This window comes from Balaenoptera ricei, chromosome 2 (assembly GCF_028023285.1).
Source record: "Balaenoptera ricei isolate mBalRic1 chromosome 2, mBalRic1.hap2, whole genome shotgun sequence".
Lineage (NCBI taxonomy): Eukaryota > Metazoa > Chordata > Mammalia > Artiodactyla > Balaenopteridae > Balaenoptera > Balaenoptera ricei.
Window position 1 is genome coordinate 80,027,646 of NC_082640.1, and position 17,043 is coordinate 80,044,688.

General features: G+C 37.8%; 1 protein-coding gene across 2 annotated transcripts in view; it reads left to right on the forward strand.

Annotated features, from left to right (window-relative positions):
* The window catches only part of NEDD4 (NEDD4 E3 ubiquitin protein ligase), a 146,619-nt gene that overhangs the window by 19,941 nt on the left and 109,635 nt on the right, over positions 1-17,043 (forward strand). For both annotated transcript variants that reach the window (XM_059913231.1, XM_059913232.1), the window contains exons 3-4: positions 981-1,059; positions 1,157-1,195. In XM_059913231.1, coding sequence (XP_059769214.1) covers positions 981-1,059; positions 1,157-1,195 — 118 coding nt within the window. The remainder of the gene's footprint in view (positions 1-980; positions 1,060-1,156; positions 1,196-17,043) is intronic.

The following is a 17,043-nucleotide window of genomic DNA, read 5'->3' on the forward strand; positions in this document are numbered from 1 at the left end:
GAGTAATTGCTATATAAATGTTAGTTGTTGTTATTATTATTACAGATTATTCTCTTGGAAAGTTTGAGACAGAAAGAAAAGAAATCTAGTTTGCTTTGCTGGAGGCAGGAAGGAGAGTCAAGGAGTGGGGGAGTTTAATAACATTTCTATGACTGGAAAAACCTAGGTCAAAGAAAAGCTGGAGATATAAAAGGGAGAAGTCAAAATAGATGACGTAAGGTTCCAGAGGAAGTGGGAGGAAACTGGACAAGGGCAATTGGGTGAAATACCTGCATCACTGAGGTTAGGGGTAAGATGGGCTCTGATAAATACCAGAATGTTGGGAGTATTACGATGACTTTGATTTTTGTCAATTAAAGTAAGAGGTAAGGTTGTATAAGGAAATGGGAGGAGGGAGTTTGTGGTGGAGAATGGTGGGTACTTGGGATCCCCAAAAGAAATGCGAGAAATTTGACCATGGACAAGTAAAATGTCTAAAGTCTTTTGCTTTGCAAACCTAAATATCACAAGGTTTTCCTTCTCCATGTCTCTTTGTACAAGGGGTTACATGTCATATAATTATTTTGAACTGAAGCACTTCGCCTTTATTTTGTAAAAAGAGTTTATACCCATGAGATAACTTGGAACAACCTGAGGTCTTGCAAAGCTATTCTTGAGAATCATTGAATCAACCTTCTTAACCCAAAAGAGGAAGACATGTAATAAAGATAAAACAAAATTTCAAAAATCTTAAGAGGTTGGAAATCATTAAATTGTGATTAAAAGTTTTTCTTTCTAATTCTTTGTCTATTTCACTAACATGGTATTTCAGCTTTTTAACAAAATGCAAAGATTTACCCCTGCCTAAGGAACCCTTACTTTTAAGCGTAGGAAGTAATTGTAGACATTGTTAACAAGGAAAATTCTGTGATTTTTATAGTTCGAGTAACCTGAGTTTGGGAATAAGCAACAATTAACTTTTTTTTTTTAAATTTTAACAGTGATCCTTATGTGAGAGTGACGTTATATGACCCAGTGAATGGAGTTTTTACAAGTGTGCAAACGAAAACCATTAAAAAGGTTAGACTTAGCAGTATTCAAAATTTTCAAAAATATACTTTGTTTTATTTTTAAATGACAAAATATTAAAAAGTTAGTTATGTTTATTGTCTTTTAGACTTTGAATCCAAAATGGAATGAAGAAATATTATTCAGAGTAAGTATGCATTTTATTTCATTATAACAACAAAGATTTTTCTCAGTAGGTTAGAATGATAAGTTCTCACTTACAGTATTCTTAAATGTATCTTATAAGAATTTGTAAAAATTTAAAAGACTTAAATCTAGGTATCCCCATTTTGACATGGCCCTGGAACCATTTATCTTATTATGAAAAACATATGTAAGGTAATGAAGAGGTAAAGGATAATTGTAAACCTGGAATTATCTTATTCTAATTTAATTCTGATTTAGAGAACAGTCTTATTCAAATTTTGCAGATTTTGATTTTAAAGATGCAATATTTGTGTCTCTCCAGTCATTTGTTTATTTATTTATTTATTTTTGGCTGTGTTGGGTGTTTGTTGCTGCACACAGGCTTTCTCTAGTTGCGGTGAGCGGGGGCTACTCTTTGTTGCAGTGCACAGGCTTCTCATTGTGGTGGCTTCTCTTGTTGTGAAGCACGGGCTTTAGGCACGTGGGCTTCAGTAGTTATGGCATGCAGGCTCAGTAGTTGTGGTGCATGGGCTTAATTGCTCCACAGCATGTAGGGTCTTCCCGGACCAGGGATCGAACCCATGTCCCCTGCATTGGCAGGCGGATTCTTAACCACTGCGCCACCAGGGAGGTCCCCAGTCATTTGTTAAATACACTGATCCAGGCAAGAGATGATGAAGGCCTACCAACAAGTGGATACATTTCTTCTTATACACCCTCCATTCACATTTCTGCCTTCCTCCTCACCCCGCCTCACTATCCCAGAAGAGCAAACTCCAGTCAGCACTTACTTCAGGTTCCCAGGAGGGCCCTCAAACTGACAATGACATATTATGTATATGGGAACAATGATTCATATAACTATGGATTTCTCATCAGAAACTGTGATGAAACAGTGTAATTAAGGTAGCAAAGAAAAAAGAATAGTCAACTCCAAATTCTATATCTAACAAAAATATCCTTCAGGAATGACAGTGTGATAAAGGTATTCTAAGCTGAGGAAAAATAGAGAATTATACTTGGAAAACTAAATACTCTTCTCTCAGTAATTGGTACGATAAGTAGACAAAAAATTCAGTAAAGATACAGAAGTCCTGAACAACACAATCAAATCAGTTTTATTTAATTGACATTTATAGACTTTCCACCCAACAGCAGCAGAACACATGGTCTTTAAAATTGCACATGGAATATTTACTGAGTACGCTGGGCCAAAACCCAAACCTCAACAATATTAAAAGAATTTAAATCATGCAAAGTATGGTCTCTGATTATAATGGAATTAAAGTACAAATTAGTAACACAAAAATATCTGAAAAATCCCCAAATATTTGGAAGTTAAACAACACACTTCTAAGTAATCCATGAGTCAAGTAAGAATTGTCAAGGGGAATTAGAAGATATTTTAACAGAATGAAATAAAAATACAGCATCAAATGGATAAAGAAGATGTTATATATATACACAATGGAATACTACTCAGCCATAAAAAAGAATGAAATAATGCCATTTGCAGCAACATGGATGGACCTAGGGATTATCATACTAAGTGAAGTAAGTCAGAAAGAGAAAGACAAATACCATATGGTATCATTTATGTGTGGAATCTAAAATATGACACAAACAAACTTATTTACAAAATAGAAACAGATTCAAAGACATAGAAAACAAACTTATGGTTACCAAAGGGGAAATAGGATGGAAGAGGGATAAATTAGGAGTTTGGGATTAGCAGATACAAACTACTATATATAAGACAGATAAAAAACAAGGTCCTACTACATAGCACAGGGAACTATATTCAGTATCCTGTAATAAACCATAATGTAAAAGAATATGAAAAAGAAAAAAAAATATATATATATATGAATCACTTTGCTGTACACCAGAAACTAACACAACATTGTAAATCAACTGTACTTCAGTAAAAAAAAAAAAAAATCAAAATTTGTAGGATGCAGCTAAAGCAATGCTTAGAGAAAAATATATAGCATTAAATTATATTAGAAAAGGAGAAAGGTCTTGAACCATTAATCTAAGGTTCCACCTGAAGAAACTAGAAAGTAGCATCATTACAGAACCAACAGACATTAAATGGAAAATAAGGGATATTATGAACAATTCTGTGCCCATAAATTCAATAACTTAGATGAAATGGACCAATTCCTTTAAAGACATATCCCATCAAAACTTTAATAAGAAATAAATTACCTGAAAAGTTCTATATCTCTTAAAGAGATTGCATTTGAAGTTAAAAACCATCCAACAAAGAAGACTTTGAGCCCGGGTAGTTCCACTGGTTGAATTCTACCACGCATTTAAGGAATAAATAATTCCAATTCTATGCAATGTCTTACTGAAACTAGAAGAGGAAGGAACATTTCCCAGTTTATTCATGAGGCCAGCATTACTCTGATACCAAAACCAGACCAAAGACTTTATAAGAAAATTAAAACTGCAGACCATTAACCCTCATGATCATAGCCATTCTGTGGTAAGTTTATTAAATTGGGTGCCTTCCATTCTGAAAGGGCCAGTAATTTTTCCTCAAATTACCTGTGGACATGGGTTTGCCTTTCCTATCTGCAGAACCTCAGCCAGCACAATTATCTGCGGGCTTACAGAATTTGTGTTCATAGGGATGGAATCCATGCAACATTTCATCCTTCCAGGGGACCCAGTCCACAGAGAAGGAGGTGCAAGAATGGGCCCATGACCATGGGATCCATTGGTCACAGCATTTACCACACCATCCAGAAGCAGGCAGCCTCATAGAGCACTGGAATGGCCTACTGAAGGCACAACTGAAGCACCAATATGGAGGCAATACTCTGTAAAGATGGGGTGCCAGTTTAATCATTTAAACCAAAGACCTAGTATGAGGCTGTGTTCACAATGGAAAGAATACACGGTCCAGGAACAAAGGAATAGAAGGAGGGGCCCCACTTATCATCATTTCCAAAGACCCACTGGAGGACTGTGTGCTTCCTGTCTCTAGAACTGTGGGCTCTGCTGAGTTAGAGGTCCAAGTCCCCAGAGGGAGCACACTCTTTCTAGGGGACATATCAAGGGTTCCATTGAACCACAGTCTATACCTGCTGCCAGGGCACTTGGACTCCTTGTATCCAGGAACCAGCAGGTGATTGAGGCTATTATCTGGTTTCTGTAGGGACCAGACTGGAGAATTAAATGAGCATATTATAGGAACCACTCTTACATCCTTTAGGTCTTTAATGGTGGTACAAATCTATGACATTCCCACTAGGTTGAAGTATTTTTGTTTGTTTTTTAAACAGCTTTATTAAGATATAATTAACATAACATACAACTCACCCACTCGAAGTGTACAATTCAGTGGTTTTTAGTATATTCACAGAGTTGTTCAACCATCACCAAAATCAATTTTAGAACATTTTCGTCACCCCAAAAAGAAACCCCATACCCACCATCTGTCACTCCTCATTTTCCCCCAGGGTCTGCCCCTCTTCCCAGGCAACCTCCAATCTACTTTCAGCCTCTTAAAGAGATTTGCCTATTTTGGACATTTCGTATAAATGATATCATATAATATATGGTCCTTTGTATCTGGCTTCTTTCACTAAGTGTAATGTTTTCAAGGTTCAACCATGTTATAGCATGTATCAGTACTTAATTTCTTTTTATTGCCAAATAATATTCCATTATATGGTTAACCACGCTATATTCATGCATCAGTTGGACATCCGAGTTGTTTCCACTTTTTAACTATTATGAATAATGGTGCTATGAACATTTGTATGCAAGTTTTTGTGTGGACATATATTTTTATTTGGGGAGTATATATACCTAGGAGTGGGATTGCTGCATCGAATGAGAAACTGCCAAAATGTTTTCCAAAGTGGCTTTACCGTTTGACATTCCCACCAACAGAGTATGAGAGTTCTCACTTCTCCACATCCTTGACAACACTTGTTATTATCTGACTTTTTATCACAGCCCTCCTAGTGGGTGTGAAATGGTATCTTATTGTGGTTTTGATCTGCATTTCCCTGATGGTTAATGATGTTTTGCATCTTTTCATGAGCTTATTTTCCAGTTGTATATTTTCTTTAGAGAAATGTCTAGTCAGATCCTTTGCCCATTTTATAATTGGATTATTTGTCTTTTTGTTATTGAGTTGTCATAGTTCTTTACATTTCTAGATACAAGTCCCTTGTCAGATAAATGATTTGCAAAAATTTTCTCTCATTCTGTGGGTTGTCTTTTGAATTTATTGATGGTATCCTTTGAAGCACAAAAATTTTAAGTTTTGATGATGTTCAGTTTCTCTTTTCTTTTGTTCCTTGTGCTTTTGTTGTCATATCTAGTCAGTATTGTTTTAGATTTACTATCTTCACCAGATGGAGGACAGTTTCAAAGGCTTCCACTTGGCCTTCTCACTATGATAACTCCTATCCCACAAGCCACAGATTCAATGTGGTGGTGGTAGTAAGGAGATCCAACTTCCAGTATATCAATCCCTACTGTACACTTGAAAACTAGGGAAATGACTACTGGGTGGATCCACAGAACTAGTGAACTCAGTATAAGCTGAACGTTAGACAGGACTCCATTTGTTTTCTGGTCTCTGTAAATCCTTGCTTTAATATGGAAGACATAATGACGCTTTGGGTTTCTGTTTCCAGCAGTCCTCAGTATGTCTGATTATTCTTTCTCCCCAGTATACACTCACCCAAATAAGTGGCCATAGTCCTTTTGGAGGAGGAAGAGAGGAATCATTACAATATACATTTCCTACAGTGATGCAGAGTCCTTCCTCCTATGGACTAGGTTACTTCTTCAGTCAGTGGACTGTGGATCTGAAAATTGGCTCAGGTTGGGGAACTGGATGAGGGACTGTGACTTTTCTTTTTTAATTGGGACAATTGTCCTAAGCCACTCTTCTCCATTCTTCCTTCTTATAATTGTAGATGTTAAGCAGTACTTTTGTTGATCACCAGCCTATTTTGCCCCTTAGGGGCGCCATGCTCTATACCCTACAGGTCAAGTCAGCTTCAGTGCCCCTCTTACGTGGTTGGTCATTACAATAATTGTAGCCCCCTTGATTCTAGCAGTGAAATGTCACTGGCCAGCCTCTTACTGGAGAAGGGGAGGCTCATCCCCATGCATGGCTATTAAGGAGCCCAGCTCTTTGACCACCTCTCCCACCCTCAGTCCTGGAATGCAGACGAGAGCCACCACTGCACTTCTGGGTGATGCCGCTGCCTCTCTTACCAGCACGCACCTGATGACTGTGGTTCATGGTGCCCTCTGGGCCCTCGCATGGAACATAAGCATCTGGTAGGTATTTTGGCTTCATATTTTATATATATATATATATTTTTTTTCTTTTAATTCTAGCATGCCAACTTCCCTTGGCCTTTATATTCCTTCCCCTACCATATGCCAGGGCAACTCAGGCATTTCCACTTGGCTCATTATTTTTTCAGGCTTCTAGGAGCCACTCTAGCAGCAACTTTGCCTCATCCCATGGGGTCCTTGACAGGATGTTCAATCCCTTGTCCTGAGAAAGTGCCTCCATGCCAATGAATTCTTGCTTATGCAGTCTTATGTTTCTGCCCCTTTGATCAGTTGTAGTCCCAGAGATATTCCTCTGGCTCCTGCCAAGACATGCTGTTTAATTCTTGAAGCTTCTTCCAAATGTAATCGCTTTCATCCTGTATCAGACCCAGCTGGGATTTAACACTGATTATTATCTTGATAACCAGGGGAGAAGTGGGGGCAACTCCTGAGGAGAGAGTGTGGGGAGCAGCTTCTGCAATGTCATCCTGCATGTGGGAAGTGCCAGCTCTTATTACAGAGGGATGAGATACTCTACTCTGCAAGCTCTGAGGGTTCAGGGACCTGCGGAACCAAAATCCTCAGGAGGGTCCACCCAGATCCTCCTGTCCTGCACGTCAGGGTCCCAGGTTTTCCCAGCCAGGGCCCTGACATTAACATAGTAGACCCACAGTGACTGAGCATTTAAATGTCTCTGAGCTCTGCACCCCTGTCAACTCTGACACTGCTCCTCAGTTTTGTCCTCTTTTCCACTTCAGGAGGTGCAGGCCTCTTTATACACTACCAAAGAGACCCTCTGTCTCTCAGATATAACCTTTTGCTTTTGTTAACTGCCCTTGTTTTCTCATTGTCTCTCTGTAAGTCATCAATAGTAATAACTAGACAACTTCATTGTCCTTGTAGGTATTGTTCTTCCCTTACCTTTCAAGTACGTTATACATCAAACTGGCAAGGGTGTCTCCCTCTACCAGGACATTTCCCTAGGACACCCCTGGAGAAGTCTTTAGGAATTGGACCACCATCTTCTGCCAGTGACTATATATGTCCCACATTCTGCTAAGGATGGGGAGATCCTTGCCAGGCAAGGAATTGGACCGCCGTCTTCTGCCAGTGACTATATATGTCCCACATTCTGCTAAGGATAGGGAGATCCTTGCCAGCCAAGTGAGTGTGGGCTCGTCCTAAAACCCCACTACTCGTACCATCTGTGTTGGTTTGGGCCCTCTAAGAAACAGACATCAAGATGGAATTAGATATGCAGGAGGTTTATTGGGGAAGCACCTGTGAAGGTCAGACAGGGAAGACACACAGATGGGAAGAGCCTTCTACTCATGATGCAGGCTTCACACCTGCTCAAGGAGAGGAGCAAAAGGATTGGGTAGGAAGAGCTTCACACTGCAGCACAGTTCTGAGAAAGTCTTGCCCAGGCTGATGGAGAGTTTCCCAGCAAGGGTTGTCTGTTAGAGAAGTCCTGTGTTGGGCAAGAGTGCCCAGTCTTTGAGAGAAAGCAAAGAGAACCCAATGGGTAGATTCAAAGGTACATGGTTAGCTGTGGCTGCCAATCAGCTATGCAGGTTCTCTTGAAAGAGATCTGAAAGTGATTAAAGTGGCTCAGCTCTCTTATAATTGTGACATTTAAGGATGCATATTGTAATCCTTAGAGCTGCCACTAAGAAATTAAAATGAAATATTAGAGGTGAAAGTCCATTAAAGGAAATAAAATGGCGTACCAAGAAATACTTGATTAATAATTTTTTTAAAAAGGTGAAAGGGAAGAAAAGAGGAATAAAACAATAGAAAAGAAATAGATGATAACAAACCATAAAGCAAACCATCTCAATAATTACAAAAAAGCAAGATTCAACTATATGCTGTTTACAGGAGACACATTTTGAGTATAGAGACACAGACAGGTTAAAAGTAAAAGTGCAAGAAAAGGTATACCAGCACTAAACCAAACAAAACAATACCCTGATATGGCTGTATTATTATTTAATGAAGTAGACGTCAGGATGAAGAGTATTACCAGAGAGATTTCATGATCATAAAAGCATTTATTCATCAAGAAGACATACAATCCTATGAATACACCTGATAGAAGAACTTCAAAATTTTGAAGGAAAAATTGACAGAACTAACTAGAGAAATAAATCCAGAATAAAGATTTTGTCACTCCTCTCTCATTAATTGATAAAACAAATAGACCAAAAAACAAAAATCCAGTAAGTACATAAAAGATTTGAAAAACACTATCAATCAACTTAACCTGTTTGGCATGTATAAAACACTACATCTGATACAGCATACCTCAGAGATATTGTGGATTCAGTTCCAGACCACCACAATAAAGTGAGTCACACAATTTTTTTGGTTTCTCAGTGCATATAAAAGTTATGTCTACACTATACTGTAGTCTGCTAAGTGTGTAATAGCATTATGTCTAAAAAAACTATACATACCTTAATTTAAAAATAATTTTTTATTGCTAAAAAATGCTAACCATCATCTGAGCCTTCAGGGAGTCATAATCTTTTTGCAATAGTAACATCAGAGATCACAGATACCATGACAATGGTATCATAATATAATAATAGAAATTTTGAAATATTGCAAGAATTGTTAAAGTGTGACATAGCGACACAAAGTGAGCAAGTGCTGTTGGAAAAATGGCACCAGTAAACTCACTTGACACAGGTTTTCCACAAACCTTCAATTTGTACAAAATGCAATATCTGTGAAATACAATAAAACAAAGTATGCCTGTACCTGAAGAATATACTTTCTTTTTATATGCCCGTGGAACATTCACCAAGATGACCATATATTGGGCCATAAAACAAGTCTGAATGTGTTTAAAAGGCTTGAGATTCTATAGAATATATTCTCTGATTACAACAACCTTTAACTAGAATTCTGGAATGTATATCTGGGATATATATTATACATGTATATATGGATATATCAATATATCTCAAAAATCCATAAATATTTGGAAATTAAACAACGTATTTTAAATAAGCCACGATCAAAAAGAAAATCATAAGGAAATTTAGAAATCATTTTAACTGATTGATAATTAAAGCATAACATATCAGAATATAGGATGAGCTAATTCAGTGCTTGGAAATGTACATCTTTATATGCTTATATACAAAAGAAAAAGAATTTAAAATCGATGATCTAAGTTTCTACCTTAACCAAAAAATAAAAAATAAAAAGTAGAGGGAAGGAAATAAGAATGGAAGTCAATAAAATAGAAAATGGATAAAAAGGAGAGAAAATAAATTAAACTAAAGGTGGTTCTTTGAAAAAATTAATAAAATTGCTATACCATAGCAAGCCCTAATAAGAGAAGGAAAACTCAGGGCTTCCCTGGTGGCGCAGTGGTTAAGAATCCGCCAGTCAATGTAGGGGACATGGGTTCGAGCCCTGGTCTGGGAAGATCCCACATGCCGCGGAGCAACTAAGCCCGTGTGCCACAACTACTGAGACTGCGCTCTAGAGCCCGTGAGCCACAGCTACTGAGCCCCCGTGCCACAACTGCTGAAGCCTGTGCGCCTAGAGCCCGTGTTCCGCAGCGGGAGAGGCCGCCACAGTGAGGAGCCTGCACACTGCAACGAAGGAGTGGCCCCTGCTCACTGCAGCTGGGGGGGGCCCCACGCGCAGCGGCGGAGACCCGACGCACCCAAAAGTAAATAAAGTAATTAATTAATTTTAAAAAGGAGGAAAAAAATGGAGAAAGAAAACTCAAATGACCAATATCAGGGATGAAAGGAATATCAAAGTGTGGGTAGAAGTAGATAATATGGTTATCCATTAGAGGAATTAAAATTGTAATTAAAATTTTAAAAATTGTTATTTAAAACTGTAATTAAAAATCTTCCCATTATTTTTTACTATCTTGATTTTTTATTAGAAAGGATACTTGAAAGTCGGTACTATTGAGTTAGAGATGTTACTACAAAAATAAGAAAGAAGGCCATTTGTAGATGGTAAACCTGGCTCAGTACTTTACAGCCTTTTACTCATTGTTTCTTTTACTATAATTTTACTGTTGCCAAATGTTTTAGCCAGTATTCCTCTATTCTGGGATCATAGGCCGTGCATTTATTTTAATCAGAAATTTGCAAATTTATTGCAAGGGTAACTAGATAAATTTTTGTGGATCAATGCTAATTCATCACAGCTAGATATAGAAAACACATGGCGATTTAATACTTGCTGTACAAAGGACATAATTATGTGCGGTCCTCTCTTTTCTTCTTGTCATTTATATCATTATTTATACATAGCACAAAATGTTTTCCATTGAATGTATTCACATAAAAATGTCTATTGAGATAACATAGTACAGTAAAATGTTGATTATTGGGCATTCAGCCAAATGGAAATTGTGGCCAGAAATTGAAGGGAGCCTTTATATCTTTGAGAAAATGTGAAGTTCGAAGAAAGTCTTTTGTGGAGAACTGTTACTGGTAGATCAACAAACAGGGGAGACTCCAAACTGAAGTTAATGCTCAATAGAAAATTATAGTAAAATCTACACTTATAGTTGCTCATATGAGATCAAGGGAGGCAAGTTATCAGGAGGGAGAAAAGTTTGACACATTAGGAGCAATGTACACATTATATAATCTGTGCATCAGCATAGTGTATGAGCATCTGAAAAAAGACAGCCCCACTTCATTCCCTGTGCACCCATGGTGCTCAGTTTATATCTTTAGTATTCATACTCATCATATTATATTTACAAAATGTGTATATGTTCATGAATATATTAGTATTATGTTACAGAAGCAACATAACTTGTACACCACAGATATTTTTAGAAAGAGAAATAAAAATCAGCCATAATTTAACCTCCATAATGCCACCACTGATTGTGTGATAGTCTGGTATTTTTTCCTATGTATTTTTATCCATGTATTTATACTCCTCCACCTCTGCACACACAAGAAGAATTTGTGTGATATTTTTTCCCAGTCACTTTGCTAATGCTTATTAATGTGAGGCCACAGTCCCTACCCTCAGCGAAGCTTACTGTCTGCTGTGGACCCCTATAAACTAGTTTCTCAAAAGAATTACCAATGTGCTGACACTTGTCAAGGGAAAACACTGGGTGCTAGGGAGTGAGTATCAGGGGATATTAGAGACTTGAGGGGATTCTCTCAATGTAGGGTATTTAGGGAAGGCCCTTCTAAAGTGTATCATTTAGGATGCTTTCAACTTCAAGTAATCCTAGCCTCTCTGGGATTCTCTTGCCTTTCTGTCCATGGTCACAAGAAGCTTGCAGCAGTTCCTAATGACATAGCCTCCCATGATGATGCCCAGAGGTAGAAAAGGGAGAATGTTTCCTCACATGTCTCTTTTAAAAAGTGAAGAACCCTTTTCCAAAAGTTTCCCTAGGAGACTTTGATTCATATCTCTTGGGCCGGAATTATGTTGTGTGTGTATTTCTAACCCAGTCATTAGTAAAGAGAGTGGAATTACCGGGAGGCTTAGAGGAATCAGAAGTCAGCTCCTGGGTGGGTGGGGTCGGGGTAGGGAGTAGCTGCCTGTATCCCTGACACACATTATCATCCATTATTTGAATAAAATCAGAATTCTGTTAGCTAGGAAGAAGGCTGGGGTGCCCCATAAATAAAGCACTAAGTAAGGTATGGTGTAGCCGTACAATGAAATCCTCATCAGCTGTTTAAAAAGAGACAGAGGTATATGTATTGATAGGATGTTAAGTTTCAAAATACATTAAATGAAGGAACAAAGGTGCAAAACATTGTATATATGATGCACCTTTTTGTGTAAAAACAGAACAGCTTTCTCACACGCTGGTATTTGCAAAAAATACTTCTAGAAGGACCAAGAAACTGTTCACAGTATTTTCTCTGAGGGTGGGGAAAGGGTGAGAGATTTATAATTCACTATACTGAATATCTTTTTTTTTACTGTTTGGGTTTTCCCCCCATGGCTGTGTATCTATAATTCATTTTTATATTTGTTGATAAGCAATAACTGTAGAGAGAAACAAATTAGAAAGACATAAAATATGTAGATAAAAATGCAAAGATAGTTTCTATTTATATAATGCTTAAAGCTTGTAAAAATACTTATCTAGTTCATTTTACTTTTTCCACAGTTTTTATTTTAAAATCTACTTACCACATATGTCCGCACAAAAACTTGTACATGAATACTCATAGCATCATTATTAATTATAGTCAAAAAGTAGAAACAACCCATAGGTCCATCAACAAATGAATGGATAAACAAAATGGGGTATATACATACAGTGGGATATTATTCAGTTATAGAAAGAATGAAGTACTGATACATGCTACAACATGGGTGAACCTCGGACACATTATGCAAAGTAAAAGAAGCCAGTTACAAAAGACCACATATTGTAAGATTCCCCTCATGTTAAATGTCTGTAATAGGCAAATCTATAGAGACAGAAAATATATTAGAGGTTGTCTGAGACTGAGGAAGTTGCGAAATCAGGAGTGACTGCTCAAGGGCATGGGGCTTCTTTTTGAGGTGATGAAAATGTTCCAGAATTGCGAGGGTGGTTGCATACTCTGTGAATATACTAAAAACCATTGAATTGAGCATTTTCAGTGGGTCAGTTACATGGTATATATATTATATCTTTATAAAGCTTTTTAAAAAGTATGACTGCATTGTTTTTTTTTCCTGCAACCACCAGCATAATTTCCAGAAGCATTACTTCAGGTTCTTTATGAATACCAGAGAATAAATTGACATTTGTCAATACCTTTGTCCTTCTTTGAGAATTTGGTTACTCCTCTGGAAAGTGTTTTTTTCCTCTACTCTTTTATGCATTTATAGACTTAGACATTTTTCAAAAAACCTATCTCAATATTTTTATTTTTGTTTCCTCGTCTTACACCTTTCCTATAAATATGACCCTGTAAACTCTATTTTTATGACCATAGCTTTACTCCTATTTTTAATAAATTTTTAAAAAATCATCTCATCAAAGAATTTACACATAGCTTTAAAATGAGATAGTATAAAGGGGCTTATAATGAAAAGCAATAGACTCTGGTGCCCCAACCTCTCCCCTCCTATTCCTGCTTCACAGAAGGAACCCCTCTTTAACTGTTTCTGTTTGTCATGCTGGTCCTTATTCCCATTCTGCTGAATAGCTCACACATCCCTGTCCCAAACTGACTTCCAGCTATGATAGATGAGTAGATCGCCAACTTATATTTGGCCAGTAGCTTGGCCCCTCATAGGAGTCTAGGTTGAAAATCATTTTTCCTCAGAAACTTGAAGACAGTGCTTTATCAACTTTGAGAATGATATCGCTATTGAAAAGGCTGCTTCTTGTTCCTTTGGGGGTGATCCTTCTCTTGCTGTGAAAAATGTGATGATTTATCTTTACCCTGGTGTTTTAAAATTTCACAGTACTATACCTTGTGTGTACAGTGTCATTGTATTGGGCCTTTGATAAGCATTTCAATTTAAAGAGTACTGTTTCCCTTCAGCTCTGAAAATTTTCGTGTGAATAATTTCTTTAATAATTTCCTTCCCTCTGTTTGTATTATCGTTTGGGGATTCCAGCTAGTTGGGTGCAGGGTTACCTAGACTGATTCTTATCTTTCTCAGTCAGAATTCCTCATGTGAACCACAGAACACAGAAAATGATTTGAGTGATAGTTTCCTCACATATTCCAAGGATGGTCTTACTGAGTACCATCCTAGATATATGAGATAAATCAATAGATAACATACAGTAAAGGTCTTAGGACAGGAGTCAGCAAACTTTTTCATAAAGGGCCAGGTAGTAAATATTTTAGGTGTCACACAGGCAGGAGACAAAAATTGAGGCTACTGTGTAGGTACTTATATAGCCATTTAAAAGGTAACCATTCTAAAATGTAAAAAAAATTATTATCTTATGGGCTGTTAAAAAAAAAAAAAAAAAAAGCAAGCAAGTGCCTGGCTGGCTTTGGTCCATAAGCTGTAACTTACTTAACCTCTGTTTTAGGGCATTAGGGCTTAATTCTTTCACTGAATCTGTTCAGAAAATCCTCTTTTTATATTCTCTCATATTTTCCTTCAGCTTAGCTTTTTGCTCTACATTTTGGGAGATTTCTGCAAATTTATCTAAAATTGCTTATATTTGAATTCAACAGTTATTTTTAGTTGCAACACCACTCCTCGCCTCTTTTTATAGTGCCCTATTTTAGCTGTATGGATGCAAAACTTTCCCAAATTTTTCTAAGGATATACCTTACAGTTTTTAAAGGTGTTTCTTAAGTATCTCTTTTCTTTGGGGACAGTTTTTCTGTTTATACATCTGTGATCTCTGCTAATCATCTATTGCTTCTATATATGAAAAGCCTAAACATTCAACAATTACATGTTACATTTTTAGTTATTTATATTTTATATATTAAAACTGATGGTTGAAGGAGATGCAGGTGCTGCTGTTGGGAGAGCACGTGCTCGGGGAGCAGGTGCGCACAAAAATGCTGTAGGGATCCATGGGATGACAGGCTGAGCTCTAATAGCATCTGCTACAGAGCTCTAAAGCCTCATGATTAAAACGGGGGCAACAGCTCCAAAATCGATAGAGCAAGGAGGATCAGAGAGTGAGACATGAGATGCTCTGTGGCTTTGTCCAGACTGCTCTGGACGTCTGTGGGAGGCAAGCCAATCTGAACACTTCCCTGCAGCACTGCAACCTGGAGCTGAGAGAAACCCCTTGCCCTCGGCTGTGGAGTTGTGATGAGCTGTGAGACTGACAGGGTCTTGTTGCTCCAGCCGGGTATCAGGCCTGAGCCACTGAGGTGGGAGAGCCGACTTCAGGACACTGGACCACCAGAGACCTCCTGGCCCCACATAATATCAATCAACGAGAGCTCTCCCAGAGATCTCCATCTCAACGCTAAGACCCAGCTCCACTCAACGACCAGCAAGCTCCAGTGCCAAACAACGAGCAAGACAGGAACACAACCCCACCCATTACCAGAGAGGCTGCCTAAAATCATAATAAGTTCACAGACACCCCAAAACACACCACCGGATGCGGTCCTACCCACCAGAAAGAGAAGATCCAACCTCATTCACCAGAACACAGGCCCTACTCCCCTCCACCAGGAAGCCTACACAACCCACTGAACCAACCTTACCCACTGGGGGCAGGCATGAAAAACAATGGGAACTACAAACCTGCATCCTGTGAAAAGGAGAACCCAAACACAGTAAGTTAAGCAAAATGAGAAGACAGAGAAATATACAGCAGATGAAGGAGCAAGGTAAAAACCCACCAGACCAAACAAATGAAGAGGAAGTAGGCAGTTTACCTGAAAAAAAATTCAGAGTAATGATAGTAAAGATGATCCAAAATCTTGGAAATAGAATGGAGAAAATACAAGAAACGTTTAACAAGGACCTAGAAGAACTAAAGAGCAAATAAACAATGATGAACAACACAATAAATGAAATTAAAAATTCTCTAGAAGGAATCAATAGCAGAATAACTGAGGCAGAAGAACGGATAAGTGACCTGGAAGATAAAATAGTGGAAATAACTGCAGCAGGGTAGAATAAAGAAAAAAGAATAAAAAGAATTGAAGACAGTCTCAGAGACCTCTGGGACAACATTAAACGCACCAACATTTGAAGTATGGGATCCCAGAAGAAGAAGAGAAAAAGAAAGGGACTGAGAAAATATTTGAAGAGATTATAGTTGAAAACTTCCCAAATATGGAAAAGGAAATAGTCAATCAAGTACAGGAAGCACAGAGAGTCCCATACAGGATAAATCCAAGGAGAAACATGCCAAGACACATATTACTCAAACTATCAAAAATTAAATACAAAGAAAAATTATGAAAAGCAGCAAGGGAAAAGCAACAAATAACATACAAGGGAATCCCCATAAGGTTAACAGCTGATCTTTCTGCAGAAATTCTGCAAGCCAGAAGGGAATGGCAGGACATATTTAAAGTGATGAAAGGGAAAAACCTACAACCAAGATTACTCTACCCAACAAGGGTCTCATTTAGATTTGATGGAGAAATTAAAACCTTTAGAGACAAGCAAAAGCTAAGAGAATTCAGCACCACCAAATCACCTTTACAGCAAATGCTAAAGGAACTTCTCTAGGCAAGAAACACAAGAGAAGGAAAAGACCTCCAAAAACAAACCCAAAACAATTAAGAAAACAGTAATAAGAACATACATATCAATAATTACCTTAAATGTAAATGGATTAAATGCTCCAAGCAAAAGACATAGACTGGCTGAATGGATACAAAAACAAGACCCATATATATGCTGTCTACAGGAGACTCACTTCAGACCTAGGGACTGAAAACTGAGATTGAAAGTGAGGGCATGGAAAAAGATATTCCATGGAAATGGAAATCAAAAGAAGGCTGGAGTAGCAATTCTCATATCAGACAAAATAGACTTTAAAATAAAGACTATTACAAGAGACAAAGAAGGACACTACATAATGATCAAGGAATCAATCCAAGAAGAAGATACAACAAT